This window comes from Macrotis lagotis, chromosome 1 (genome assembly GCF_037893015.1).
Source record: "Macrotis lagotis isolate mMagLag1 chromosome 1, bilby.v1.9.chrom.fasta, whole genome shotgun sequence".
Lineage (NCBI taxonomy): Eukaryota > Metazoa > Chordata > Mammalia > Peramelemorphia > Peramelidae > Macrotis > Macrotis lagotis.
Window position 1 is genome coordinate 788,067,474 of NC_133658.1, and position 27,993 is coordinate 788,095,466.

General features: G+C 36.6%; 1 protein-coding gene across 1 annotated transcript; it reads left to right on the plus strand.

Annotated features, from left to right (window-relative positions):
- Window positions 1–641: 641 nt before the first annotated feature.
- DLAT (dihydrolipoamide S-acetyltransferase) lies at window positions 642–27,055 on the plus strand. Its single transcript, XM_074216673.1, has 14 exons — window positions 642–965; window positions 1,327–1,428; window positions 1,705–1,829; window positions 4,329–4,476; window positions 9,494–9,620; window positions 13,729–13,916; window positions 15,621–15,774; window positions 17,135–17,202; window positions 18,317–18,415; window positions 18,765–18,872; window positions 21,204–21,319; window positions 24,449–24,611; window positions 25,011–25,147; window positions 25,630–27,055. Exons 1-14 carry the CDS (start codon window positions 693–695, stop codon window positions 25,757–25,759), a joined length of 1,938 nt encoding a protein of 645 aa, XP_074072774.1. The 5' UTR covers window positions 642–692; the 3' UTR covers window positions 25,760–27,055.
- Window positions 27,056–27,993: the final 938 nt, after the last annotated feature.

Genomic DNA, 27,993 nt, shown 5'->3' on the forward strand with positions numbered 1-27,993 from the left:
AAGGTCACACAGCTGGCAATTTAGAAGCGTCTGAGGGCGGATTTGAACTCGGGTCCTCCTGCCTCCAGGGCCGGTGCTCTATAATTTTGACTTTCCTATTAATAAGGCATCCTCAAATAACGGGAGAATCTGATCTCTCCGAAGCCCTCCCGGCTTCCTATTGGAGGGAAGGGGGGCGGGGGTACCGCGGGGCACGACCCCCTCTCCTCCCCTTCCCTCCTCGCCCCTCCCTCTCTCCTCTTTCCCGGCCCAGCTCCGGGGCCTCCCCATTGCTCGCTCCCGCCTCACGCGCTCCGACGCCCCGCCCCCGCGCCCCGACGCCCCGCCCCCGCGCTCCGACGCCCCGCCCCCGCGCCCCGACTCCCCGCCCCTCGCGCTCCGGCGCCCCGCCCCGCGCCCCGACGCCCCGCCCCTCGCGCTCCGGCGCCCCGCCCCACGTCCATCCCTTCTCCGGAACTGAGCCGGCTGAGTTGAAAGGGAGTCCCGGGGGGCGGGGCGGGCCTCCCGGGGGCGGGCCTCCCGGGGGCGGGGCGGGCCTCCCGGGGGCGGGGCTTCCCTCACTCATTTACGACACCGGGCGACCGTATGGCGCGGCGCGGTTGACGGCAGTGCTGCGCTGTCGCCGGGGAGGTCACTCAGGAGACGGCGGCGGCTCCGGCTCCCGGTCCCGGGCGCAGGCTCTCGGCGGCACGATGTGGCGGGTGTGCGCGCGGCGGGCCCGGTGTGCGGCCCCACGGGCCGCGTTGGGGAGCCCGGCCGCGGCCCCGAGGGACACCCCGGGCCGGCCGGCGTCAGTCCCCAGTGCGACCCCAAAGCTCGCGCGCTCTTCCCACGGCGGGGCTCGGGCGCTGCAGGACTGGGCCCCTGGCCCCGGCTCGGGCACCACGCCGCGGCCTCGCCTCCTCCTGCTGCGGTGCTTAGGGACGCCGGGCCGGCGCTGGTACAGCCTGCCCCCCCACCAGAAGGTGAGGCCGCCCGGCCCCTGCCTGGCCCGGAGGCCGGGGGCCTTCCAGGCCTGACCCGGATGAGACCTCTGCCCCGGAGTTCCTTCCCATCCCGCCCCTCCCCCTCCCCCTCCCCTCCCCTCCCCCATGGAATCCCGGAGGGAACTTGAGGCGCTTCTGGGACTGCGGCCGAGTGACAGGTTGGAAATGTCAACCGAAAGGTAGCATTCTTCCTGCCAGATCCACCCAGCCCAGGGAGGCATTAACGGGGCATCCCACCGGGCTGCAGAGGGGGGCCCGGGAGCCAGTGAGGGGCCTGTAAAGAGGTGAGAAGCAGTACCGAGCTCTTCTTTGAAAGCAGGTATCTCTCTTTTCTCTCCAGGTCCCTTTGCCTTCTCTTTCCCCCACGATGCAGGCGGGCACCATTGCCCGCTGGGAGAAAAAAGAAGGTGAAAAGATCAATGAGGGCGACCTTATAGCAGAAGTAAGTAGTTCGCTTGGAGAGATGCTAAACTTTAAAACCTTTCAGATCGAGGTGCTTCATAACTAGCTTCGATAAGCTAATTTTTAGTTTCCTGGGGTAATCTGAAACTTTGCAAGATATCTTTGATAAGTTTTTCAGGTAACTTTTATCTGAGAAGTCTTTAATAGCTTCTATTGATCTTTTTTTTTTACTTAATCTGTGAACTTTTAAATGCCAAATTATGTTAACAAACTGTTCAGTCTAACTACTTAAATATCCCATGCCTTCTGTTTAAAGGTTGAAACAGATAAAGCCACTGTTGGATTTGAGAGTTTAGAAGAGTGCTACCTGGCTAAGATAATTGTTCCAGAAGGTACTAGAGATGTTCCAATTGGAGCAATCATCTGTATCACTGTTGAAAAGTAAGTACTCAACCAATATTATTCAATATTTTATTGGAAATTCTAGCAGTCAGAGAAGAAAAAGTAGTAAAAGGAATCAGAATAGGGAATGGAGTAATGAAACTATTTCTTTTTGCAGATGATATATACTTGAAAAATTCTAAAGAAAACTAAAAGCATAATAATTTCAGCAAAGTAGCAGGATATTAAATAAATCCACATAAATCATCAACATTCCTATATATTATCAATAGGATTCTGTAGGAGGAGTTAACTATAGATAACCTATTTAAAATAACTCTAGACAGTATAAAATACAAAAACAAACCCAGGATCTATATGAATAAAACCATAAAAAATTTTGTACAAAAAACAAAATCAGATTTAAATAGAGAAATATTAATCGTTCTTGGGTAGGCAGGGCCAATATAATAAAAACGACAATTTTATCAACAATCTGCAGTATGCAAAAAATTATTTTTGGAGCTAAAAAAATTCACTTGGAAGAACAAAAGGTCAAAATTATCAAAGAACTAATTGAAAAATGTACTGGAAGGAGGTTTTAGCAGTACCAGTCTTAGGCTGTATTATAAGGCAGCAATTATTAAAACTTTGTTACTGGCTAAGAAATAGAAAAGTGGAACTGTGGAATAGAGTAGACCCAATTTACAACAGCAAACAAATATAGTTATTCAGGTTTTTTTGACAAGTATAACAAGTTTTTGGGGTAAGGATTCATTATTTGGTAGGAAACAATTTGTGGTAAAACTGGCAGCAGTTGGCCAGAGACTAATTATCTTAGACCATTTACCAAGATGAGGTTAAAATGACATGGATAAAAAGTGAGATGTTATAAGAAAATATGAAGAACATGGAACATATTACCTTATGAATAGATCAGTAATTCATGAACCAACAACACTGAAAGTTCTGTGAGATATAAAATGGATAATTTTGATTACATAAAATTAAAGTTTTGTACAAACAAAACAAATGTTGCCAAATACTGATGGAAAACGGAAAACTAGAGGAAAAATTTTGTTGACGGTTACTTAAATGTCTCACCTCATATATAAAGAACTTTGTCAAATCTGTGAGAAATTGAGTCATTCTCAGTTGATAAAAAATTAAAGGATATGAATAGTCAGCTTTCTGAAGAAACCAAAACAATTTATAGTCCTATGAAAAAATGTTCTCAATCATTATTGATTGGAGAAATGCAAATTAAAGCAACCTTGAGATAGCATTTTAGATCTATCAGATTGGCTAAAATGATAGAAGGGGAAAATGACAAATGTTGGACATGTGGGAAACTTGGGACCTTCAGTCACTGTTGGTGGATCTTGAGCTGTGATTCAGCCATTTTGGAGAGAGATTTGGAATTATACCCAAAGACTTATTAAATTGCCTGCACTTTTTGATCCAGCAATACCATTATTTGGTCTGTTTTCCAAGATGATTAGAGAAAGTGGAAAAGAACCAACTTGTTCTAAAATATTTATTTCAGCTCTTTGTGATGGCAGAGAACTGGAAATTGTGGAGATGCTCATCAGTTGAGGAATGGCTAAACAAATTGGTATATGTTCATGATGAAATATTGCTCTGCTTAAAGGAGTACTCTCAAAGATTTTAGAAAAACAAAGAGAAACCTTGAAATAATGAGTGAAATGAGCAGAATCATGAGACAGTTTTATGTAGTAACAACAGTATTGTTTTAAGTACAATTTTGGACAATCAAGTTATTTTATTATAAATATCCAAATCCTATGATTTATACCTATAAAGTTCCTATGAAGAAAAATGTTATTTGGATTCTGAAAGGAATATTGCTGTAGTGTAGGAAATGATGAGCTGGTTGATTTAGAAAAGCATGGAAAGACTTGAACTTATGAGGGAGTTGCTGAACATCTTCAGAGAAAGGAGTGATAGGAAATAAACATAATAAGACTTGCATATATATATGTGTGTTATATACCTATATGTTTATATGTTTCTAGTGATCTCTGTATGGATATGTGTGTGTATATACATATAGATATATGTGTGTGTGTGTGTGTGTGTGTGTGTGTGTATATATGTAGCACCATGTGTAGCTGTAGCTTCCTTTTGGTACAGAAGTGGGGGGAACATAAGTGTGCAGTAGAACAAAAGAAAACCAATAAGGTAGCAAAGAAAAGATGGGAAGCTTTGAAATCTATTTGAGTTTTCTTGAAGTTGAAATTTATTGTTTTTTATTGAATCCTTTCTGGTCTGCTGGGTAAATGGCACTTTTTCCCACATTTTGTATTTGTCTATTCTATACATGGAAATTTTTTTTCTCACTTTATATTTAAATGTATAATTTTAAAAATTACCAAAAAAAGGAAAAGTAAGTACTTTAATGATTTCATCTCTTTGAAAATTTCTATCATGAGTTAATTAGTATGTTTGAACCTAGAATTGAAGGATGGTCTGAAGTTTCTTTCCCTGTATGACTCACAAGGTTAACTGAAGTGTCTTTGTGTTTTCTTTACATCTTAGGGCAGAGGATATAGATGCATTTAAAAATTATACCCTGGATTCCACAGCAGTTGCCACCCCACAGGCTTCTACTGCACCTCCCCCTGCTTCTGTGGCTTCATCACCTTCTGCCCAGGCGCCAGGTAGCTCATATCCTACTCATATGCAGGTAAAATCTAACTGTTGAACTTTCTCAAGAATTTCCCCTTAATTATTCGTGTGTGTGTGTGTGTGTGTGTGTGTGTGTGTGTGTGTGTGTGTGTGTGAGAGAGAGAGAGAGAGAGAGAGAGAGAGAGAGAGAGAGAGAGAGAGATTTATCTTGGATAAGCTTAGAAACTGAAATCTGAAATAGTTCAGTCATTTTACAGGGAGCCAATATCTATTCACTGCTTCATCTTAGCTGCCTTGGAATCTGGACTTCAAATCAGACCTTAGATACTTAACACTTTCTAATTGTGTGACTTTGAGCCAGCCAGTTCACCCTGATTGCCTTGCATCTTGGGCCGTCTCCAGTCTAGCCTGTGGACTCAGATGGTTCTGGAGAAAGTGAAACTGATGACTTAGCACTGCATCTCCCCAATCCAGTTCAAAGGCTTGTTGCCACCTTCTCTCTCTCTCTGCTTCTTTAAGAATGAAGGACAAACTATTACTAAGATGAAACAATTGCCATTTAGGAGTAAATAACTAACTTGAAATCTCTGTTCCCATGCCTCGAGGGTTTACTTCACCTTAATGGATGCTTTTCAAAAATACTTTGTAATTGAATTTGCAAAGTAATTAGATTGGACTTAAGTGAAGGGAACTCATAGTCACCAACCTCATTTTTTCTTCAGTTCTCTGGGTCCTGTGGTCAGATATGATCAGGATAACTGAGGAAGGCCCAGGATGCAGTGGGAGACCTTGGTCTTTTGGAGCAATCACAGTTTGACTGAGACAATGGCCATTTGGTGAAAGATTAGGCAAAGAATGACCATTTTTACCTGGTCAAAAAAAAAAACCCCAAACTAACTGGGAAGACAAGACTTCAAAATTTCTCCGTGACCTCTTTTGCATAGGAAAAATATCTATCTGGGAGGGGTCAGACCCCTTTGGCCAAAACAAAAAACAAAAAAGAAACAATTGCTATTTACAAGTACTCCTCCTATCTGTGCCTTAAGAATAACCAAGGTGGGGGTGGCCAGGTGGCTTAATGGATGGGGCACTGGCCCTGGAGTCAGGAGTACCTGAGTTCAAATCTGGCCTCAGACACTCAATGATTACCTAGCTGTGTGTGGCCTTGGACAAGCCATTAACCCCATTGCCTTGCAAAAACTTTAAAAAAAAAAAAAAGAATAACCAAGGTGGGCTTAACCTGAGACCTATTAAGTTCCTTTAAAACTCTGGTCTAGGGAAAGTCTTTGATTCTGTTAGTTTTTACTCTTCTTTCCTTGTCTGTTTACTTAATACTGTACCTGAATTCCTCAGTTAAACATGAGCCTTTTAAGAGCTAGGATGTAAAATAAGTTTGTGTCTTTGTGTCTGTTCCTACTGTTTACCACAGTCCCTTACATTTAATAAGAATTTAAGGTAGGAAATAAATTTTATTACCACCTGTGACCTTGAACGACTCCTTTGACCTTTCTGAGGTAGGTGTTTAAAGCTTCCTTTACATGACAGGGACAGTGCAGGTATAGTAAATTAAACTCATAATCAATATTTACAGTTTTTTCTTTGTAAACTTACAATTTAAATACAGAAGTGTTTGTTAAATTCCTTTCCTACATGATTATAGACCTGGTTCCTCTCTTTTCATTTACCCTAGATATAGCTTTCTGCTACATAAAACAGCCACATTAATAAGAGTTTATTAAGTTAGGAAACTGATGACAACCAAATGGTTTTTAATATGTGTAAATAAGCATCTTATATGTTTAGAAACATAAGCCATTAAATAGGACCCTCTCACTATAAATATTTTTTATTAAATCATAATTAGCAAGATAAACATTGAGTTAGATCAGAAGTTGTTTGAAAGAGATCTAGTATCTATTCATGATAGATATATTTATTTGTTTTAGAGTTAAAGAATGGGAACCCCAAACTTGGTTCAAACCAGCCTCCCTCTAATTGTCACTTTGTGGCATTTTGTAGATGTTTTCAAAGAGGAACTGTTTCTTTGGGGGGGGGCAGGGTACAGTATCATTCATACTCTTAAAACCCACTTGCTATTTTTAACAATAAGAAGGTGGTACATTCAGTTTAAGTTTATATTTCTTCACTCTGTATCATTGGTCATTTTACAAAGAGCCAGTGTGTTCCATTGATTAAGGTTTAGTTGTGTTCTTTCTTTTGTTATTTTCTCAGTTGTGTGTCATACTCAGACTCTGCTTTAATCATATATCTTAGATAATTCATAGATTTTCAAATTAACTTTAAGAATCAAATAAATGATGACCTACCTTTGAAAGAATATTGATTTTGGTCTGAATCACCTTTTTTTGCTGTTAGGGGGGTATCTGAGTAAAAGTGATGGACCATCTTCATGGTGATTAAAGAATTATTGTAGGGGGCTGCTAGGTGGCACAATGTATAGAGAGCATCAGCCCTGGAGTCAGGAATACCTGAATTCAAATCCAGCCTCAGATAATAATGACCTAGCTGTGTGGCCTTGGGCAAGCCACTTAACCCTATTTGTCTTGGGGGGGAAAAAACCTAAAAAAAATTATTGTGACTCTTTGATATGCTTCTAAATAGTCTTTAGAAAAAAAAATGCTACAGAGCCTGCTATGGAAAGTTAAAATTTCCTGTTAAATGCATGTCTTGATTTACATTACAGATCTTGAAAAGATAACCCTGAATTGTGTCAAGAATACTTCTCTTGAAGGGGGCTTAGCCCTACCTGATCTAAAATTATATTATAAAGCATCAGTCATCAAAACTGTTTGGTATTGGCTAAGAAATAGAGTGGTGGACCAGTGGAGTAGACTAGGTGCAATAGCAGGAAATGATTATAGTAATCTGCTGTTTTGGTTTTTTTTTTTGTTCTTTTGTTTTAGTTTTTGCAAGGCAGTGGGATTAAGTGGCTTGCCCAAGGCCACCTAGCTAGGTAATTACTATGTGTCTGAGCTGGGATTTGAACTCAGGTACTTTTGACTCCAGGGCTGGTGCTCTATCCACTTCGACACCTAGCTGCTCCAGTAATCTGCTGTTTGATAAATCCAAAGAGTCCAGCTATTGGGATAAAAACTCTCTCTTTGATTAAAAACTGTTGGGAAAATTGGAAGTTAGTATGGAAGAAACTTAGATTAGACCAACACCTCACACCCGTTACCAAGATAAGATCCAAATGGTTACAGGATTTAGTCATAAAAAAACAACACTATAAGCAAATTAGAAGATCAAGGACTAGTTTGCCTGTCAGATCTATGGAAAGGGGAGCAGTTTATGACTAAAGAAGAGATGGAGAACATCACCAAAAACAAACTAGATGATTTCGATTACATTAAATTAAAAAGCTTTTGCACAGATAAAAATCACTGTAACCAAGATCAAAAGAAATATAGTAAATTGGGAAACAATCTTTACAACTAATGATTCTGACAAAGGACTCATTTCTAAAATATACAGAGAACTGAGTCATATTTTTAAAACAAAAGGCCATTCCCCAATTGACAAATGGTCAAAGGATATGCAAAGGCAATTTACAGATGAGGAGATAAAAGCAATCCATAGTCATATGAAAAATTGCTCTAAATCATTAATTAGAGAAATGCAAATTAAAGCTTCTCTGAGGTACCACCTCACACCTCTCAGACTGGCCAATATGACCAGAAAGGATAATGATCATTGTTGGAAGAGTTGTGGGAAGTCTGGGACACTATTATTACACTGTTGGTGGAGCTGTGAACTCATCCAACCTTTCTGGAGAGCTATTTGGAACTATGCCCAAAGGGCAACAAAAATGAGCATGCCCTTTGACCCAGCAATACCACTACTGGGTCTATACCCTGAAGAGATGATGAAAAAAGGGTAAAAACATCACTTGTACAAAAATATAGCAACCCTGTTTGTGGTGGCAAAGAATTGGAAATCAAGTAAATGTCCTTCAGTTGGGGAATGGCTTAGCAAACTGTGGTATATGTGTGTCATGGAACACTATTGTTCTATTAGAAACCAGGAGGGATGGGAATTCAGGGAAGCCTGGAGGGATTTGCATGAACTGATGCTGAGTGAGATGAGCAGAACCAGAAAAATACTGTACACCATAACAGCAACATGGGGGGTGGTGATGTTCAACCTTGATGGACTTGCTTGTTCCATCAGTGCAACAACCGGGGACAATTTGGGCCTGTCTGCAATGGAGAGTACCATCTGTATCCAGATAAAGAGCTGTGGAGTTTGAACAAAATTCAAGGACTATTCCCTTTAATTTAGGGGGGAAAACCATATCTTATTGTCTGATCTTGTTATCTGGTATACTTTTTGTTTCTTCCTTAAGGATATGATTTCTTTCTCATCACACTCAGTTTGGATCAATGTACAACATAGAAACAAAGTAAAGACTGACAGATTGCTTTCTGGGGGGGTGAGGGAAGTAAGGTTGGGGAAAAATTGTAAAACTCAAAATCTTTAAGAATACTTATTTTGAATATAAAAAAAAAGACCAAAAAATTCTCATCTGTCAGAATACAGCAAACTTAAGTTGGGACCATGGGTATTCCATAAAAAATAGAAACTTGAATTTATTATAAGAATATATTGTCATAGCTAGAAAAGAAACTATATTTATCTTTTTATTGTGCAATTAATGCTAATTGTCCAGGGAATGGGTTCACTATATTATGAGATACCTTAAGAGGGAAATCTCAACAGATTTCGTAGTCATCTTTGGAGGAAGAGATGAGTTTTCATGAATATTTAGATTCCTATTTCAGGGAAATCATACTGTTGGAGGTAAAATACAATTAAGATATTGGGAAATTATTGACACTAAGCTGCTTTCCTCGTGAGCACTGCAAGATTTAATTATGAGTCATTTCTATTCCATAAAATTGTTATTTCAATGAATGTGGTTTAAGAAAATCTCATTATTTACAGATACTTGACAGAGTGCCTACCTGGTTCTTTCCTTCTAGCTTTTTGTGCCCATTGAACTTGCCTCTTGCTGTAAAGCAATATGTATTTAAGTGTTTTCCCTTTTTTTGTAGGTCGTGCTACCTGCCCTGTCTCCCACCATGACTATGGGCACAGTTCAGAGGTGGGAGAAGAAGGTGGGGGAGAAATTGAATGAAGGAGACTTGCTTGCTGAGATAGAAACTGACAAAGCCACAATAGGTGAGGTTTTTTTTTTTTGTATTTTTAGGTTTTTTTGAAAGGCATTGGGGTTAAGTGGCTTGCCCAAGGCCACACAGCTAGGCAATTATTAAGTGTCTGAGGCTGGATTTGAAATCGGGTATTCCTGACTCCAGGGCCGGTGTTCTGTCCACTGCGCCACCCAGCCACCCCTATAGGTGAGTTTTTTTACCTCAGAAACTGAAAAAGGTACCTAGCTGTATGGTAGGAGATTGCTACCCTACCCTGTAAAGATAGTGTGATAAATTTTGTATGATAACATGAAGATTTTTCTAACTGGTAGAATTTATCTTGTTAAGGACAAGTTTAAGAATGAAAATGGCTGTATGCTTGCTCATTTGTCAGTGACATATGGAATTCTCATCTACTCAGTGCAATGTCAGTTTAGAAATTGGACTAGAATTTGTTTCACAAGCAATGATTGTGACATATCCTATTCTTTAGCTATTTCTGGGAAGAAAGATAGACTTTAGAGAGGTATTCTTATAAACAAGGAGGAAAGAAAAGGAAGCAAATACAAAACAAAGCTACATAATCTCTTTTGGAGTTCACTTATGATTTTCAGTAAGGTGCATTATTTAATGTGGGCATTTTATATTTTTAAATTTTCTCAAGTGATTAGTTTTAGTGGTATGTTGTTGGGCAAATAGTTTAAATTTCATTTGATATGAATTTTCATTTTTCATACTACAATTTGTCTTTTATTTTTAACCAAATTAAAAATTTAAAACTATTAATAATTGAGTGAAGGTGGGGTATTTGGTTTTCAGATTTTAATTTTGGTATTTATTTGGATTTTTTAAGTTCATTGGCTTGCTGGGGTTTTTTTTAGTTACATGCCCAATTCATTGGTCTTTTCTCTCTCTTTTTTTTTGTTGATGAAAAGTACTTAGAGATATAAATTTTCCCCTAAGGACTGCTTTGGCTCCATCCCCCAAATTTTGGTATGTTGTCTCATTGTTATTATTTTAAAAATTATCTATTGTTTATGTGATTTGTTCTTTGAGCTACTGATTATTTAGGATGGCTTTTTATTGAATTGGATTTTCATTGCCTTGTGGTCAGTAAAGGATGTGTATAGTAGTTCTGCTTTTCTGCATTTATTTGTGGGGTGTTTTTTTTTTTAATGATTTAATACATGGTAATTTTTGTAAAGGTACCATACTGTGTTGAGAAGTTTGTAGACTCCTGTTCTTAGTATTTGCCAGAAAACTTTGCCAGAAACCTGTTACCTCTAACTTTTATAAAATTCTATTCAGAACCTTAATTTCTTTCTTGGTTTTTTCCCTTGTTTTGTTTGTTAGACTTGTTTAAGTCTAAAAGGAGTACTTTGAGATTCCCTCATATAGTTTTACTGTCTATTTTCCCTTGTTTAATCTTCCTTTTAAGTATTTGGATGCTATGCCATTTGATCCTATAAGTTAAGTATTGGTATTATTAGTTTGTTGTCTAGAGTGCCTTTAAGCATGATGAGTTCCTTTGTTTTTCTTCTAATCAGTTATTTTTACTGACACTTTGAGATCTTGAGTGCTATGCCTGATTTTTTTTTTTTTTTTTGCAAGGCAGTGAGGTTAAATGACTTTGCCAGGTTCACACAGCTAGGTAATTATTAAGTGTCTGAGACTGGATTTGAACTCAGGTCTTCCTGACTCCAGGGCCTGTGCTCTATCCACTGCGCCAGCTAGCTGCCCCTGTTAGTCTGTTTTTGATGAATGAGTTCATCTTTAGCATCCACAGTTTATATTGGTAATTGGCTATTTTTCTCCATCCTGTTATCTTGTACTTTTTTTTCTCTATGTCCTATACTTTCTGTGCTCTATTAAATAAAAAGAATGGTGAGAGGGGAGTGTGTTTAGCATTAGTGAACTATACTCGATTCAGGCTCCTGCTCTTTTGTCCCTTTTCTGTTCCCCTTGTTTATTATACCCCTCTATCTCACAGGTTCTTACTCTTTTCTCTTAAGTCCCTCTTCCTAATCCACCTTCTGAAGTCAAGAGTATGTTTTATTTATGGCTAAAATCCTTCCCTTAGTTTGCCCTCTATCTTAGCTCCTCTCTCCTTTACCAGTAACCTCCTGTCTTTTCTTTCTTTCCCCTTCTTCTTCTTTATTCTTCTCTAGTCACTTCTAAAATTACTCATACATATTTATCTTTTTTAAAATTCTCTTGACTCCTGTGATTGCATTTCAGTTTCTATTTAGCTCTTTTAATCAGGAGTACTTAAAATCTTCCATTTTTTTCCCCTGTAATATATTTAGTTTTGTTGGATATAATTCTTGGTTGTAATGCTATAACTCTTCTATCTTTTATAATAGTGTATCAAGGTCTTTACTTCTTTATAGTGATACACCCTTTAAGTCGTGATATTGATGGTAATTCTTTGGTACTTGGCAGCTCACGGTTTTTTTTCCTTCAACCTGGAAGTTTAGGATTTTGACTGAAATTTCTAGGAATTGTTATTTGGATTTTCTTTCAGAAAGTGATGAGTCTTTTAGTTTCGTTGTGTTCTCTGGTTCTAATAGATCTGGACAGTTTTTGTGATTTCTTGGCTCTTTTTTTGATCATAGCTTTTGGGAAGTTCGCTGATTTCTCCAAAACCCCCCCCAGTCTTTAGACTTTGTTTTAATATTTTTGTTCATGTAGTCATGAACTTCTCTTTGGTTCCTGTTCAGGTAGTCTTTGTTTTTTTGTTGGTTTTTTTGCAAGGCAATGGGGTGAAGTGACTTGCCCAAGGTTACCAGCTAGGTAATTATTAAGTGTCTAAGACCAGATTTGAATTCAAGTCCTCCTGACTCCAGTGCTCTATTGTTAATTTTTTAAAATTTATTTAAGGCAACGGGGTTAAGTGGCTTGCCCCAAGGTCACACAGCCAGTGCTCTATCCTCTGTGCCTCCTAGCTGCCCCTCAGATAGTCTTTAAATCACCTTTACAGCTTTTTCAAAACTGTCCTTCACCATTGCTGCTCCTGGTCACAGACTATTGCAAGCTACATGTGTGTCTTTGGTGGCACTTGGAGTGTTTCCTGGTCTGGCCCTGACTTTGCTGACAGGATGTTCCAGATGACTATTTGTGCTGTTCTGGGTTGGAAGAAGTCACTTATTCCAATTTCTATTTTGATTTCTTGGTCATTATTCAGTATAGTATGAATTTCTTAGTTTTACTGCACTAGATATATAGAAGCTTACAGCCTGCCTCTGATTTAGGCAGAAAATGAAGTATTCACTTTCTCAGATCTATGAAGATGGTTATTGGTACTTGACTCAAACCAGTTCCAAATAGAAAAATATTATGTATACTTGCATTCATAGAGAGACATGAATTGTCTGAACTGATCATTGGATTCCCCCGTATTGTCTGTTATTTTATTTTTCCAGAGTGTAATGTTCAGACCTGTGCTAGTACCATTGGGCTCATTGAAAGTCAATAAATATTATATTATTTTATATTATCATATTGTGGTTTATAATTATATATGTATATATGTAAGTGTATATATATATATATATATATATATACTTGAACACATCTTCCTAATTCCAGACCCAAAGCTCTATCCACTGCATCCTGGTTGACTGTGTATGGTATAGGAGAACTAGACTATGAAAAGTTCTAGGAGGAAGCTAGGTGGCACAGTGCCCTGGAGTCAGGTGGACCTGAGTTCAAATCCAGTCTCAGACACTATAAAATTACATATATATAAAATTATTCTTTGGTATGTTTGTCCCCTTAACACTTCTTGTGCTCTGGGATGATAGGGGAGTAATTTCTATTCAGAACTATAATAAGCTATAGTTTTCTCTCATGCTAAACTAAAAACTAAGCATTAGGGCAGCTAGGTGGCACAGTGTGATCTCGGGCAAGTCAATTAACCCATTGCCTGAAATAAATTTAAAAAAATTTTAAAAATTATCTTCACAAAACCATGAACTTAATTTTATTCACCTTATATGATTCAATAGATGTTTCCCTTTAAAATCTGTCAATAGTGGTTTCTGATAATATAAAATGAATTTTCATTTAAGAGCTCCATGCTTTGAATGATGTGGAATAATAGAAACCTTTTTGACATTAATTTTTTCTTTTTATTAAAGGTTTTGAAGTACAAGAGGAGGGATACCTGGCAAAAATTCTTATCCCTGAAGGCACAAGAGATGTCCCTCTAGGAACACCCCTCTGTATCATTGTAGAAAAAGAAGCAGATATTGCTGCATTTGCTGACTATAGGCCAACTGAAGTCACTGATATAAAACCCCAAGCACCACCACCTACCCCACCTCCGGTAAATATGTCTCTGAATTTGAGGAGATGGGAGAGGGTAATATTCTTTGATCCCTCAAAGGTATTCACCTAATGGTGAATAGTTTGACCCTTATAGCTATGTTGCCTGCTCTTTTGGAACCTATTGCTGAGACCAAAACATACTGAAATGTTCCAAGTATTGGTGTGACATGTTGTCTTCCTGCTTTAGATCTAGAATCTCATGCTTTTCAAAGGTAAGATTTCATTTCTCACTCTATTGGAATCTTAGAATCAAAGAATTGGAAGGACTTTATAGAGGCCAGTAGTTTAATTTCCCAGGTAGTGGATGAATCACCTCTCTATAGTATCTCTGAGAAAAGAGCTGCCCAGCTTCTTGTTGAAAAGTTCTAGAGATGAAGTTCATTGTGTCATGAAAAAAAAAATTTGGACAACTTTTATTCTTCCATAGTGGGTTAAAATTCACTTTCTTTGTAACTACCACCATTTGGTTATATTTCTTTTCTTAGAAATCATATGAAAAAGTCTCATCTAGTAAATAACTGAAAGGTTATCTTAGGCTAATATTTAAGCCTGCCTGTCTATATTCTTATTTTACTTTGCTAGTCTATGCTAAAGTGTTTTAACTATATAAATCAATATTAATTTGTACTAGTGTGTTTTTGGAAAAAGCCAAACACCTAAGACTCTTGACCTGGTTATAGAAAATATATCATAGAAAATATACCTTTTCTCTCATATATTTTGACAAGTTTATTTATTATTGGCATTTTTTCTTTTTTTAACATTCACGAGGTTCTAAGCTTTTAAGTCAGGTCATTCATCTAGTATGTGACAGAATTTGTCACTAACAGTCCTCTTTGTATTTGTATCTGGTGCTTATGTATCACAACTGGATTTGACCCAGAAAAATGTCTTTTTTAAAAAACCAACCAAAAGCTAAATATAAATATTTGTAATACACTGGAATCCTTTCCATTAGCATGACAAAATAACAGTGTAGATTTCCTGTGTTTTAAAAAAAGGTTATTTCAGAGCTTTAGAAGATTATAAAATTAGAGGTCATCAAGATGAAGAAAAAACTCAGGTTAAGTGATTTGGCCAGGGTCATGCAGCCAGGTAGAATTTGAATTGAGTCTTCCTGGCTCCATTTTCAAGGTTCTATCCACATTGTCATGTTACTTTTCACATACTATTTCAGCTATAATATGTTTCTATGCTATGGACTCCAAAAATAGCATTCTAGTTGAAGTAGCTCTGTGCTCTAGATTTATTCATGTACTTAAGCTTAAAATAATGTTGATTGTTACCTAAGATAATTTAAAAATTAATCTCATGTGTATTTACCAACAAGATAGTATTTTTGATCACCTCTTGTACATGTAAAAACTGACTTTATACTTGACCTTTTGGTGTACTAGGATGTTATGAAAATTAAGGAGCTATATAACTCTCAGAAAAATAAAAATGAGGTAATTAAAATAGTCACTGACTTAGAATTTTTTTTTTGTTTTTGCAAGGTAATGGGGTTAAATGACTTGCCCAAGTTCACACAGCTAGGTAATTTTTAAGTATCTGAGGTCATATTTCAACTCAGGTCCTCCTGAATCCAGGATCAGTGCTCTATCCACTGTACCATCTTGCTGCCCCTGAAAATATCACCTCTTGAACTTGGAGATAAATCTTACCAATGGGATACTAATTCTATCACTCCTTTTCTTGTAAGGTGGCTGCTGTTCCTCCTACTCCCCAAACTACAGTCAGTGCACCTTCAGCTACCCGTCCAGCCACTCCTGCTAGTACAAAAGGAAGGATATTTGTGAGTCCACTTGCAAAGAAATTGGCAGCAGAGAAAGGGATTGATCTTACACAAGTAAAAGGTAAGACTTTCTCTCAAAGCCATATTAAATGTTTGATTTAAAAAAAAATTACCTTCATTTCCCAATATGATTCTCTCTTTTCCTTATAAAAAAGAAAAGATTAATCCATCAAATAAAGGTCAACAGTATATACTATATTCTACTTCAGTAGATTTCCATTCTTGCCTTTTCCCTTCTGTCCCCACACAAAGGAGAGGGTAAATTCTCATATTCCTCTGGTCTTCTTGGTCATTACTATTATGAATATTATGTGGTATTTAGTTTTGAGACTTTTGTTTCCATTTACATTGTTGTTTTTATCTGTATATTGATTGTTTTCTTGGTTCTGTTTATCTTACTTTACCTTATTTTGTGTTTTTCTGTATTCTTCACATTTATCATTTCTTAATCCACAATGATATTCAAACACATTGATGTACCAGTTTGTTTAGCCATTCTCCAATCAGTGAGCAGCACCTTTGTTTCAGTTTTTTGCTATCACAAAAAAGTTATTACTCTGAATATGTTATTGCACAGGAAGTCTTTCTATCTTGGGATATTTATCTAGCAGTGAGATCTCTGGGTCAGGGGAAATGGACTAACTACTTTTTTTTTAACATAATTCCAAATTGTTTTTCAAAATGGGAATTGTTTCCCTCCCTTAACTGCATATCCAGTGGAAACAGGCTGTGAACAGAAGTTTTAAAGGCATGTTTTGTGATCATTTTTCTCCTTTGGACATGAGTAGTATATCTATCTTTATGGGGAGGAGCCACCCTTTTCTGCTTCTGTTAATAATGACAAGTGCCAGGCACTTGAAAATTATTTTATTTGATTCTCACAACAGACCTGGAAGGTAGCCACTTATCCCCACTTTATAGATGACAAAACTGAGGCAGGCAGAAGTTAAGTGATTTGCCCAGGGTTACACAATTAGTAGGTGGTCTGATGCCATACTTGAACACATGTCTTCATTATACCAGACCCAAGGCTCTATCCACTGCATCCTGGTTGACTGTGTATGGTATAGGAGAACTAGACTACAAAAAATTCTAGGAGGCAGCTAGGTGGTGCAGTGCCCTGGAGTCAGGCAGACCTGAGTTCAAATCTAGCCTCAAACACTAATTACTTAGCTTTGTGACCTTGGGCAAGTCACTTAACTCCATTGCCTTGCAAAAAAAACCCCAAACCACCAAAAACAATTTTGTACATGGTTTACTTTCACATATTGAAGAATGATAGTTGGACTTAGGCAAATTCATATTTTAGTAAGTTAGAGGAACAAGGAGAAATCTTTGTCAGTGCTAGGTTGCTTGAGTCAGCAGCAATAACAGCAATGACAACAACAAGAAATCCAGTTATATTCTCGTATGTTTTGCAGGAACAGGGCCGGATGGCAGAATCATCAAGAAAGACATTGAATCCTTTGTGCCTTCAAAGGCTGCTCCTGTGAGTTAAACTTGGTCCTTTTTATTTATTCTCTATAAAGAGTAAATAGTTCTGTTGCAACACTCTTCATTCCTAATACTATATTCAGTACTGTTATGTGAAATTGATACCAGAAATACAAATTTTTGTTTCTGTTTAAATTTAAGTGTTCTATCCTTGATGTTCAAAGATATATTACTATTCAGATTTGTTTTGAGATTTTCAAGTATTAGTCATCTAGGATTTGCCAGCAGTATCTTCACATAATTTTATCAAATCCCAGTTGTTAAAGAGTATAAATGGTCCTGGTTACTGGTTTAAATCTGGGACTGTATACAGAGCAGATATAACTCATTCACATCAACATTCCTACCTTTGCCTTCATTAGGCTGTTTAGGTTAGAGATTCATGCTCATAAACCACTTAATAATTGCAATTATTAAGATTAATATAAATCTTAATTAATTTAAATTAATTAATTAAATTTAATTTAATAAATTAATTTAAATTGACTAAATTACTATAAACCTTAATATAAATACTAAACAGTATTTTTTTAAATTCAGTTCTTTTATTTCATGTAGGGATCTTCCAGTGAGGAAGCTTCTACATTTGCACATTAGCAGCTATTCTGCACTTGGTGAATTTAGAGAATTACCTGTTGTGAGGTTATTCAGTTTGTCTGTGGTCATAGCCAGTTCATGTCAGATGCAGAAATTTATTAACTTGTATCTTTTGAACTTCTAAGCCCAACTCACTATCCTTTTAAACCGTACTTTCCCACCAAGCTCTGGAATGGGGTGATGATTGCTCTTTTTTCTACATAAGTAGAACAACCTTATTTTAAAAGTTTATTCATTTCTGTAAAAATATAGGGAGAAAATATTTCAGTCTAAAAATTCAATGGTATAGATTGTGATTTAGGTGAAATAATGCTTAGTAAAAATGGATTCAAAATTGAGAAACAGGTCCCATCTTAGAAATGACCATTCTTTTTGAGAAACTGAATTTTCACTCCAGTATCTCTAAATAGATCATTTGTCAATTTTGAATTGCCCATTAAGAATCATAGAATAGGTTATTCTAAGATTGGTTCCTAATTTTTAAAGAGTTCTTTTAACCTCTTTGTCCACAGGCTCCTGCTCCAATAGCTGCCATGCCACCACCAGCTCCAGAAGTGGCAGCTGTTCCTACTGGTGTTTTCACAGATATCCCAATCAGCAATATTCGTAGAGTAAGTGTGCTTTTTATAAATCTAGAAACAGCTCTTGGGTTTACTATTAAGTTGCTAGGTGACCAAGTGATTTCTTAATTGAGGGGTGAGATGGCTTTAAGATGTTGAGGTACTTGGGATTAATCAATAACTTTGTTGTGCTTTAATTAATAGAATAAGAAAATACTAAGATAGAATGCAAAATCCATTCCTTAATCCTACTGACTTGTTTTCTTGCTAATTGGTTTGACAGTTAATAATTTTAAAGATTTTGATGGGTCTGGCAGGAGGGAGGTTAAATAGTGAAATTTTTATATGTTATTATTTACAAGTCTGCCCCAAGTGTCTTTCTTTTTTTGTTTTGTTTTAGGTTATTGCCCAGCGGTTAATGCAGTCCAAACAAACAATACCTCATTATTATCTTTCTATTGATGTAAACATGGGTGAAGTTTTAGAAGTACGGAAAGAACTCAACATGGTAAGATGTTGGGTAATTCTTATCTGGGAATAATTTTTTCCCCTATGTGTTTTGTCTTTATACTAGATCTGTGCAACTCATGCCTCCAATTATTTGTTGGTTGGTGTGGTCCTCTTTGAAGGTGTAGTGGTATGTATTGTGTATTGTCACCAATCCCTGATTGACTTTATTTTAACAAAATCACCTGAGAATTTGTTTTTATTTTTCATAAAGTACCATTAGTACTGAGTAAATTTTATCTAGCACAGATATCTTAATGTTTTGTGATTACATCTTCTAAGTATTCTGTTCCTTATAGGAGATCAGCCTTGTAGAAGAACAATAAAACACAATTCCTACTTTCCAAGAGCTTATAATGACAAATACAATATGTAACTGCAGTGTAACTGCAACATAGTTCAGTGCTAAATGTCCTGCAGTAAGAATTTGAGGAGTCATTGAGAATGGTTGGGAAAGGGGATAAAGTTTAGGTTGTTCCTTGAGAGATAATATGGAATTTGGGGGATATTTCATTTTGGGACAATGACTAAAGTAAAAATCTGCCTTACTGGAAGGAATCTTGGTTGAGGAGAAGGGGAATCAGAAGAACTGGGTTCTTGTCTTACCTCTGCCACTAACGTTTGGGCAAGCCATTTGTCTATTTGAGCTTTATTGAGTGTCCTCCATTTTCCTTCTCCTCCTCCCCTTCCCAGTATATAAAATGAGATCATTAGACTGGATTTGTACTAAGTTTTATTGCAATTCTAACACTGGGGTTCTGTGGACATCAGAATGATCATAGACTGTCTAAGGAGGACTGGAATGGAATAAAGAGGAAGGAGATGTTGGAGAAGCAACATTTTATATGGTTGAGTTAGGCTATTGAGGTAGCAACAGATATTGGAAATAATGACAGTCTCGGTGAGGTAGACAGTATTGAAATTGAGGAGAGGGAGTTTTTATTACCACTTGATCTGTTTCTTTGGTGATTTGACATCCAGTACAATACCTGTTCATTGTGTCCATTATAGTATTTGTTCTATACTAGGATTTTCACCTGAAATCCAATTTCAGTACTTAATAGAAGTATGTACTACTACTTAGTGATTAGCAGCATGCTTTGATTTAAATACTCAACCTTAACTACAAAACTTGCAAATCATGCTCGTCATTACTCAGATTGTTTTGTGTGTGTGTGTGTAATATATATATATATATATCTTTCCTTTAATCACACTTCTGAATTCTGCATAAAATAGTGCCACTTTTATAACATTCGTATTTATTTAGCATTTAATAGTTCACAGAGCATTTTTCTCACAGCTACCTAATGAGGTAGGTGGCATTGTTACTATTTTGTTATAAAGACAAGGCATTGGAGGCTTAGAGAAACTAAATGTCTTGTCCAGTATATCTCGTGACTTGTAAGAGATGGGAATTTGAAACCAGGTCATTTAACTCGTCATCTAGTGCTTTTCTTCTTTACTGTGCTGTTGTCTTTTCTTTATTTTTTTTCCCTCAATCAAATTTTTTTTTAGGTTTTTGCAAGGCAAATGGGGTTAAGTGACTTGCCCAAGGCCACACAGCTAGGTAATTATTAAGTGTCTGAGACCGGATTTGAACCCAGGTACTCCTGACTCCAGGGCTGGTACCGGCTTTATCCACTGTGCCACCTAGCTGCTCCCAATCAAATGTTTATAATTGTTTTTGTCTAGCAGTTTTTCCCAGATTGTATAATGGCATCTTTCACTTTTAAATTTCATTTCACAACAAAAACTAAAAAAAATTTTATTTCATAGAAAAGCAAGTGAAATTTAAGTTTGGATCACAGATCTCAGATTTTCCTGCTGGATATGGATTAGAACTCTGAACTAATGTTCCAGAATTGAAGATGCAAAAAAGAAATGTTAATTAATTGAACTTCATCTGCTAATCTTACATTAACTGGGAGAATTTATACTAAATTTTTTCTCAAAAAAAATCAAACATTTTACTAAAACATTTAATGTGTCTAATATCTTGTTTTATACTAAAATTTTAAAATAACATTTCTATCAATCTTTTCAGATTATTAGATTTTGCATCATTTAATTTCTTTCCTTTTAAGATTTTGTAATTTGAGGCTTTGTGGAATAAAGCAATGGCAATGGGGGTGACTAAGGTGGCGCAGTGGATAGAGCACCAGCCCTGGAGTCAGGAGTACTTGAGTTCAAATCCGGCCTCAGACACTTAATAATTAACCTAGCTGTGTGGCCTTGGGCAAGCCACTTAATCCCATTGCCTTGCAAAAACCTAAAAAAATCCCCCCAAAAACAAAGAAATGGCAAACAGGTTGTCTTTTTTTCTTTACAGACATTAGCAGGAACCAGTAAAATTTCTGTCAATGACTTTATCATTAAAGCTTCTGCTTTGGCATGTTTGAAAGTACCAGAAGCTAATTCTTCTTGGATGGACACAGTTATAAGGCAGTAAGTATACTTTATTGAGGTAAGCTATTGCTAAGTATTAAGTGCCATATATATATATATGTCTCCAGCATTGTGATAGTTGATGGAGAACCAGGTTAAAAATAGAAAAGAAAGGTTTATTTTCCTAGATAAACTTCTGGTGGTAAAAATAATTTCTACATATGAAACAATTCGAAACAATACAAAAATAGTATTTGGTTGAATGCTAAATTATGTTATAAACTCTTAGTGTTCAGTACAAAGAGAAAGCGTTGTATAAATGCTTACATAGGCATAGTGGAGAGAGAACTGCTTTTGGAGTCAGGAAGAGAGTTCAAATCAGGCCTTATGAATTAGCCCTGTAAGCTTGGACAAGTCACTTAACCTCTGTTTTTCTTATTTTCCTGACCAAGAAAATGGGGATAATAGTTCCTACCTCCCAGCCTTAGGAAGCTCAAATGAGATAATATTTATAATAAGTGCTTAACACAGTGCTATAGAAATGCTTATTGCCTTCCTTACCCTTCCCATACCCTAAAGGTTAGTATGAGAAAACTTTGATTTAAGGCCCATTTACAAACCATTTTGTAATAAGTTGGGCAAGTCCCTTTGATCTTTTAGCCCTGTTTTAAGAAACACCAATGTAGTACAAATTAGCACACCTTAATAAAGCCTCTGTTTTCTTTTCTTTACTTGCCCACCTCTTACTAGGTCCCTGAGTCCTGGGACAGAGGCCAAATATTTTCTTTGTTTGATAAATAGTCCCTGAATGACTACTGAAGATACTTCTCACATGTTTGATACCACAATCAAAGAGAAAAGGCCAATATGGAATCTGTGGAGTCTTTGTCTTTACTTTTAGCCAATATGACTAAGTTGGAGAATCACTAGGTTAGTAGTCTTAGGAGGTGTGTCATTGTGGAAAGATTGGTTCAAAAACCTGACTGTGACCTTGAGCATGTAACAACCATTGTGAGCCTTAGTTACCTCTTCTAAAACTGGGGATATTTGCATTATCTACCTCACCAGTTGTTAAATTGCTAAATTCAAATAGTTGTGGACTCCTGGGAAACTAGAGCAACCTGCACACCAGCTTCATGTCCAACAAAGTTTTCCTGAACCAAGATTATGGACCAACTGGGAAAACAGATTGAATTACAAATAATACAACTTTTGTAGTTAGTGACTGTAGCTGAAAGTAGATTGTATCTTTGTTTGTTTTTCCTAAAAGGTACCACTAATCTCAACTTTTTATCTTTTCATCTAAACCTGCACCAAATAGCTGGCTTAGTTAATAGACAGCAACATATATATTGCACATATGCACTTGTATTTGTATAATTTTAAAATTGTTAACCAGTTCCAAAATCTTCAAATGTCTGTTATTTTGTGTCAGGAATCTTTGGCAGTCTGAAGGCTGCTGTTCTCAGAATAATATTTTTAAGAATATAAGGCATAGGAATTATGAAAGAAATTAATTATTGATGTTTTCAAAAAAATTTTTTAATGAAGAATTTAAATAAAATTATTCAAGGCAATGGGATTAAATGACTTGCCTAAGGTCACACAGCTAGGCAATTATTATTAAGTGTCTGAGGTGGGATTTGAACTCGGGTCCTCCTGATTCCAGGGCCGGTTCTCCATCCACCGCACCCCACCTAGCTGCCCCCAAAATACTAATTTTTTTTTAAAAAGGCCACAGATGAACTCCCTGATTTTTTTTTGAAATATAAAAAGTTTATTTTTTGAGTTTTAACAATTTTTCCCCCTAATCTTACTTCCCTCTCCCCATCCCCCGCACAAGGCATTCTGTTAGTCTTTATATTGTTTCCATGATATACATTGATCTCAGTTGAATGTGATGAGTGAGAAATATCCTTAAGGAAGAAAATTGAAGTATAAAAGATAGCAAAATTACATAATAAGATAACGAGTTTTTCCCTAAATTGAAGGTAATAGTCTTTGGTCTTTGTTCAAACTCCACAATTTTTTCTCTGGATATAGATGGTATTCTCCATTGCAAATAGCCCAAAATTGTCCCTGGTTATTGCACAGATAGAATGAGCAAATCCATCAAGGTTGATCATCACCCCCATGTTGCTATTATGGTGTACAATGTTCTTGATCTGCATCAGTCACTCAGCATCAGTTCATGCAAATCCCTCCAGGCTTCCCTGAATTTCCATCCCTCCCGGTTTCTAATAGAACAATAGTGTTCCATGACATACATATACCACAGTCTGCTAAGCCATTCTCTAATTGAAGGACATTTTACTTGATTTCCAATTCTTTGCCACCACAAACAGGGCTGCTATGAATATTTTTGTGCAAGTGATGTTTTTACCCTTTTTCATCATCTCTTCAGGGTACAGACCCAGTAATGCTATTGCTGGATCAAAGGGTATTGCACATTTTTGTTACCCTTTGGGTGTTGAACTCCCTGATTTTTAGGATGAAGTTCAAACTCCTTAGACTGACCATTTGAGGTACTCTACATTTTGGCCCCAGTTTGTTATTGTAGATAGAATATTTCCTACATGAACCATGAGCCTTCCCTTCTGCCAAATTGATCTTATTTTATATATCTTGTGTTTCTCCAGATTTGTCCCACTCCCCCTTCCAAAGCTGAGAATATTCACCCTCTGATAAATTCTAGTCTGTGATAAGGTCCTAGGGTAGATAACATAATACAGCTTTACAGAGTGATAGAATTTAAGGGTCAGAAGGGACAACCTCAGTGACCATCTGGTCCCATTCATCCATAAATGGTATCCTTCACTTCAGTATACTTAACAATTCCATCTCCACATGAAAAAAAGATACCACACCTTTCAAGAGTGCCCCTCTCATACTTAGGATCTCTTCAAGGAATCTTTTCATAATTCAGCTAGACATGAGCTCTCTTCTGGGATCGCCATCATTTTGGTCATAAAACATTACATGTCAGCTATGACTAAGATTACTTCATAAATTTTTTTTTTAAACTTCCTTTGTGATGCAGCTAGAGCACTGGTCTTGAGTTCAAATGTGGCCTCACTTAATCCCATTGCCTTAAATATATATTTTAAAAAACATCCTTTGTTCAAAAGAAATGCTTAATGATTTGGCAATTATTCAGGTTCTATTATTTTTTATTTCTTTTCCAAACAGAAATCATGTTGTTGATGTTAGTGTTGCAGTCAGTACTCCTTCTGGACTTATCACTCCTATTGTTTTTAATGCACATATAAAAGGACTGGAGACCATCGCTAATGATGTAGTTTCCTTAGCAACCAAAGCACGAGAGGGAAAACTTCAGCCACATGAATTCCAGGTAAATAATTTGTTTTTGCCCATTGATCTTATCACCTGCTATTATGATAGACATGCTTAAAGAATAGTGAGATTCTGGATTTTAAACGTCCTTCTAACTTGTGTACCTAGGTAGTTTTTACAACAACTTAATCTTGTTAGCCTAAATTGAATGAATAAATAGAATGTAATAAAATTGAGTTTAACTAAGATGAAGTCTGTTCATCTTTAAATGGAACATACATTTTCTGATGTAATAAAAATTCCTGAGTAGTTGTAAAACAAAAGTTTAGACTTTATAACATTGCCTATTTATGTAATGTATAGGTAATGTTATTACGTTTATGTAATCCAATAACTTACATATTTGAAGGAATAAATTAGTCTTTTGTAATATTACATTCTTTTTTCTCTTTCTTAGGGTGGTACTTTTACCATCTCCAATTTAGGTATGTTTGGAATTAAGAATTTCTCTGCCATTATTAATCCACCTCAAGCATGTATTTTGGCAATTGGTGCTTCAGAGAAGAGGCTGGTTCCATCAGATAATGAAAAAGGGTAAGTGCTGAAATATTAGACTTCTACTAAAACTTTTACAGTTCATATCTTGATGCATTTATGTATCAGAACAAGATAAATGAAATTAGAAGTGTAGAATTCAATTCTTTGAAGACAGAATGTCTCTATTTTTTTGGATGCAGCAATCTATTAATTCCCTATTGAAAATCTTTCTTGGACATTAAAGGACCACAGTTAAGCTTTTGGATCCGTCTTTTCAAGCAGTGAAATTAGGGGAGGGAGGGAATTGCCATAGTTAAAATGTTACAGCTTTGGGGCAACATTTTAACTTATTGGGGTGACTAGGTGGCCCAGTGGATAAAGCACTGGTCCTGGAGTCAGGAGTTAGCTGGGTTATATGGTCTCAGACACTTAATAATTAACCTAACTGTATGGCCTTGGGCAAGCCACTTAACCCCATTTGTCTTGCAAAAAACCTAAAAAAAAAATTAACTTATTTAATGCTTCTTTTTTTTCCTTAGATTTGATGTAGCCAGCATGATGTCTGTTACTCTCAGCTGTGACCATAGGGTTGTGGATGGAGCAGTTGGAGCTCAGTGGCTTGCCGAGTTCAAAAAATACCTTGAAAAGCCTATCACTATGTTGTTATAGACTAAACTACCTTAAGCAGTTTCTACAGTCTCCCAATGACATTGGTTATACTTAGTAAGATATTTATATGATTCAGTTAAACAAAGGTGGTTCCTTTTTTTTATTTTAAGTTAGCCAATTATTTTTGTTATCCATTTTGTACAGTTATTTGTAATGGGCATTATTGAGTTTCATGAACTTTAAATGCCAGTTACAATGAACCATTGTGCAAACTTTTAAAAAAAAATCCATTCAGATTCTGTGTGCTCCCAAGACAAAAGACACATGGCCTCCATCCCTCTTCAAAGTTAGCATTTCCATTGAAAAATACAGCAAAGTAGCTTATTGTATGTGTGTGTGTGTGTGTGTGTGTGTGTGTGTGTGTGTGTGTGTGTTTGGGGGGAGGTGGGGATTAAAATTCCAATTTCTTTGGAATTTAAGTTGTATTTAGTTTTCTCAACTCTGTCAATATAGAGGGGATTAAAGCCTCATCAGAAATAAAGTCCTGAAATAGTGACTTAATTTTCTAAAAAACTCCAACCATCTAAGTTGACAGTTTCCTTTTACACTTTTCTATGAAATTTGATGTAAACAATTGTTTCCCATCTTGTAATGAAGACACAAAATGTAAGACATGAAATGTAAGCGTTTTTCTTTGTAGAACTGAAGTAAAGTCAGAATTTCACACTTGCAATTGATACTTGCATTCATCAGACTGTTACAGCTGTGGGAGTAGAGTCCTCCCACTGCAAGAGTAGTTATTTGTAAGTAAACTCTAGAATGGATTCCATACTCATGCATCTTTGGAAAATCACACCAAATATTTTTAATGTACATATGTAAAATGCTGGTCACATATGTTGGGCATGTGCCAAAATCCATTCATTGTCATGTCCACCTTGAAAGAATAAGAGGGCAAGACAGTGGTGAACCACTGGAAATGGTTTTTAAAAGGGAGACAAAAGAAGGATCATGTATTAAATGGTCAGTGATTCTACTTGGAAGAGAAAAATGTTAAATGTATTAAAAAATGTTCTTTTGTAACCTTTTTAGTTGTCTTATGTAAAATAAGACTGAACTGAAGTCCTCTGTGGTGATGTATGTCTTATGGTGAGTAATTAAATATTGATGAAATGTTCCATTTTACTCCATTGGATTATTTATAGTGTACTTTATTTTGGAGGGGGGTTGGGGTCATGTATAGGATAAATGAAAATAATTGGAAAACATCTCAATTCCAGGCTTTGTGTTGAATCATTGTGTTTTAATAAATTGTTTGGAATTGTTAATGACAACTTAAAATAAATCTGACCAGTTCTTCCTTGTGTGTGTAGTATGTGGACCTAACCCAAGGTATTCTGAGCCACAGAAGTTCACTTTCTCATTGTTTAACATTTTTTTATGTGTCTGAGCATATTGTTATGTGGTACAGATGTACAACTGACACTCCATTATATCCTCATGATTTATCTTGATGTTCACTTTTGGAAATGTAACTCTGGAAACTAACCTGACTTTCCTGGTAATAAGTGATTCTAGCTTGAACTGATCATTATAAAGGAGGAAATAATTCAATACAAGGGACCATTGTCAGAATGGGCCAGATTGGGTACAGGTTTGTCAAACTATTCTTTAAAGATATTTTATTCTCTGTTATTGCTTAAGGCTCTGTTCTTCCCTTGTAAATTGAACAAACCCCAGAAGGTTGCATTAATAAAAATTACTTTATTCTGAGTTATGGTAATTGATCTGGAATGTTTGATATTGATCTATTTTCTTATCCCATACTGAAAAAAAGTAAAATTAGGGATAGTGTTCTTTATTTAAAATGAATATTAAATTAAATTATGCATTTTTAATGTGTCTGGCTTAATTTTTGATAATGTTAATATTTTTATTAGCTTTAATAGCCATTTCTCTAAACCTCTTTATCCAAAAATTTGAGTTAAAAGAAATTGATCAAGGATGGAATAGTTTTATGGAATTTGAAGCTGCCATCTTAAGAAACATTTCATTGAAAATATCATTTAGATGGTTGAAATGAATGTATTCTTAGACATTTTTAAGGCTGAGATGAGAATATTAGATAATTCTGAAAACTGAGTCAGGGTCTTTAGGGTAGGCTGGATTTCATGAAAACTACTAAAGTATGTGAAAAGTAGTCAGTGTTAGATAAGCTTACAGAAAATACTTTCCGCTAAAAAAGTGTAATTCCCGATTGATGCCCACCTTAAAATATTTTCCAACTCTTAGAC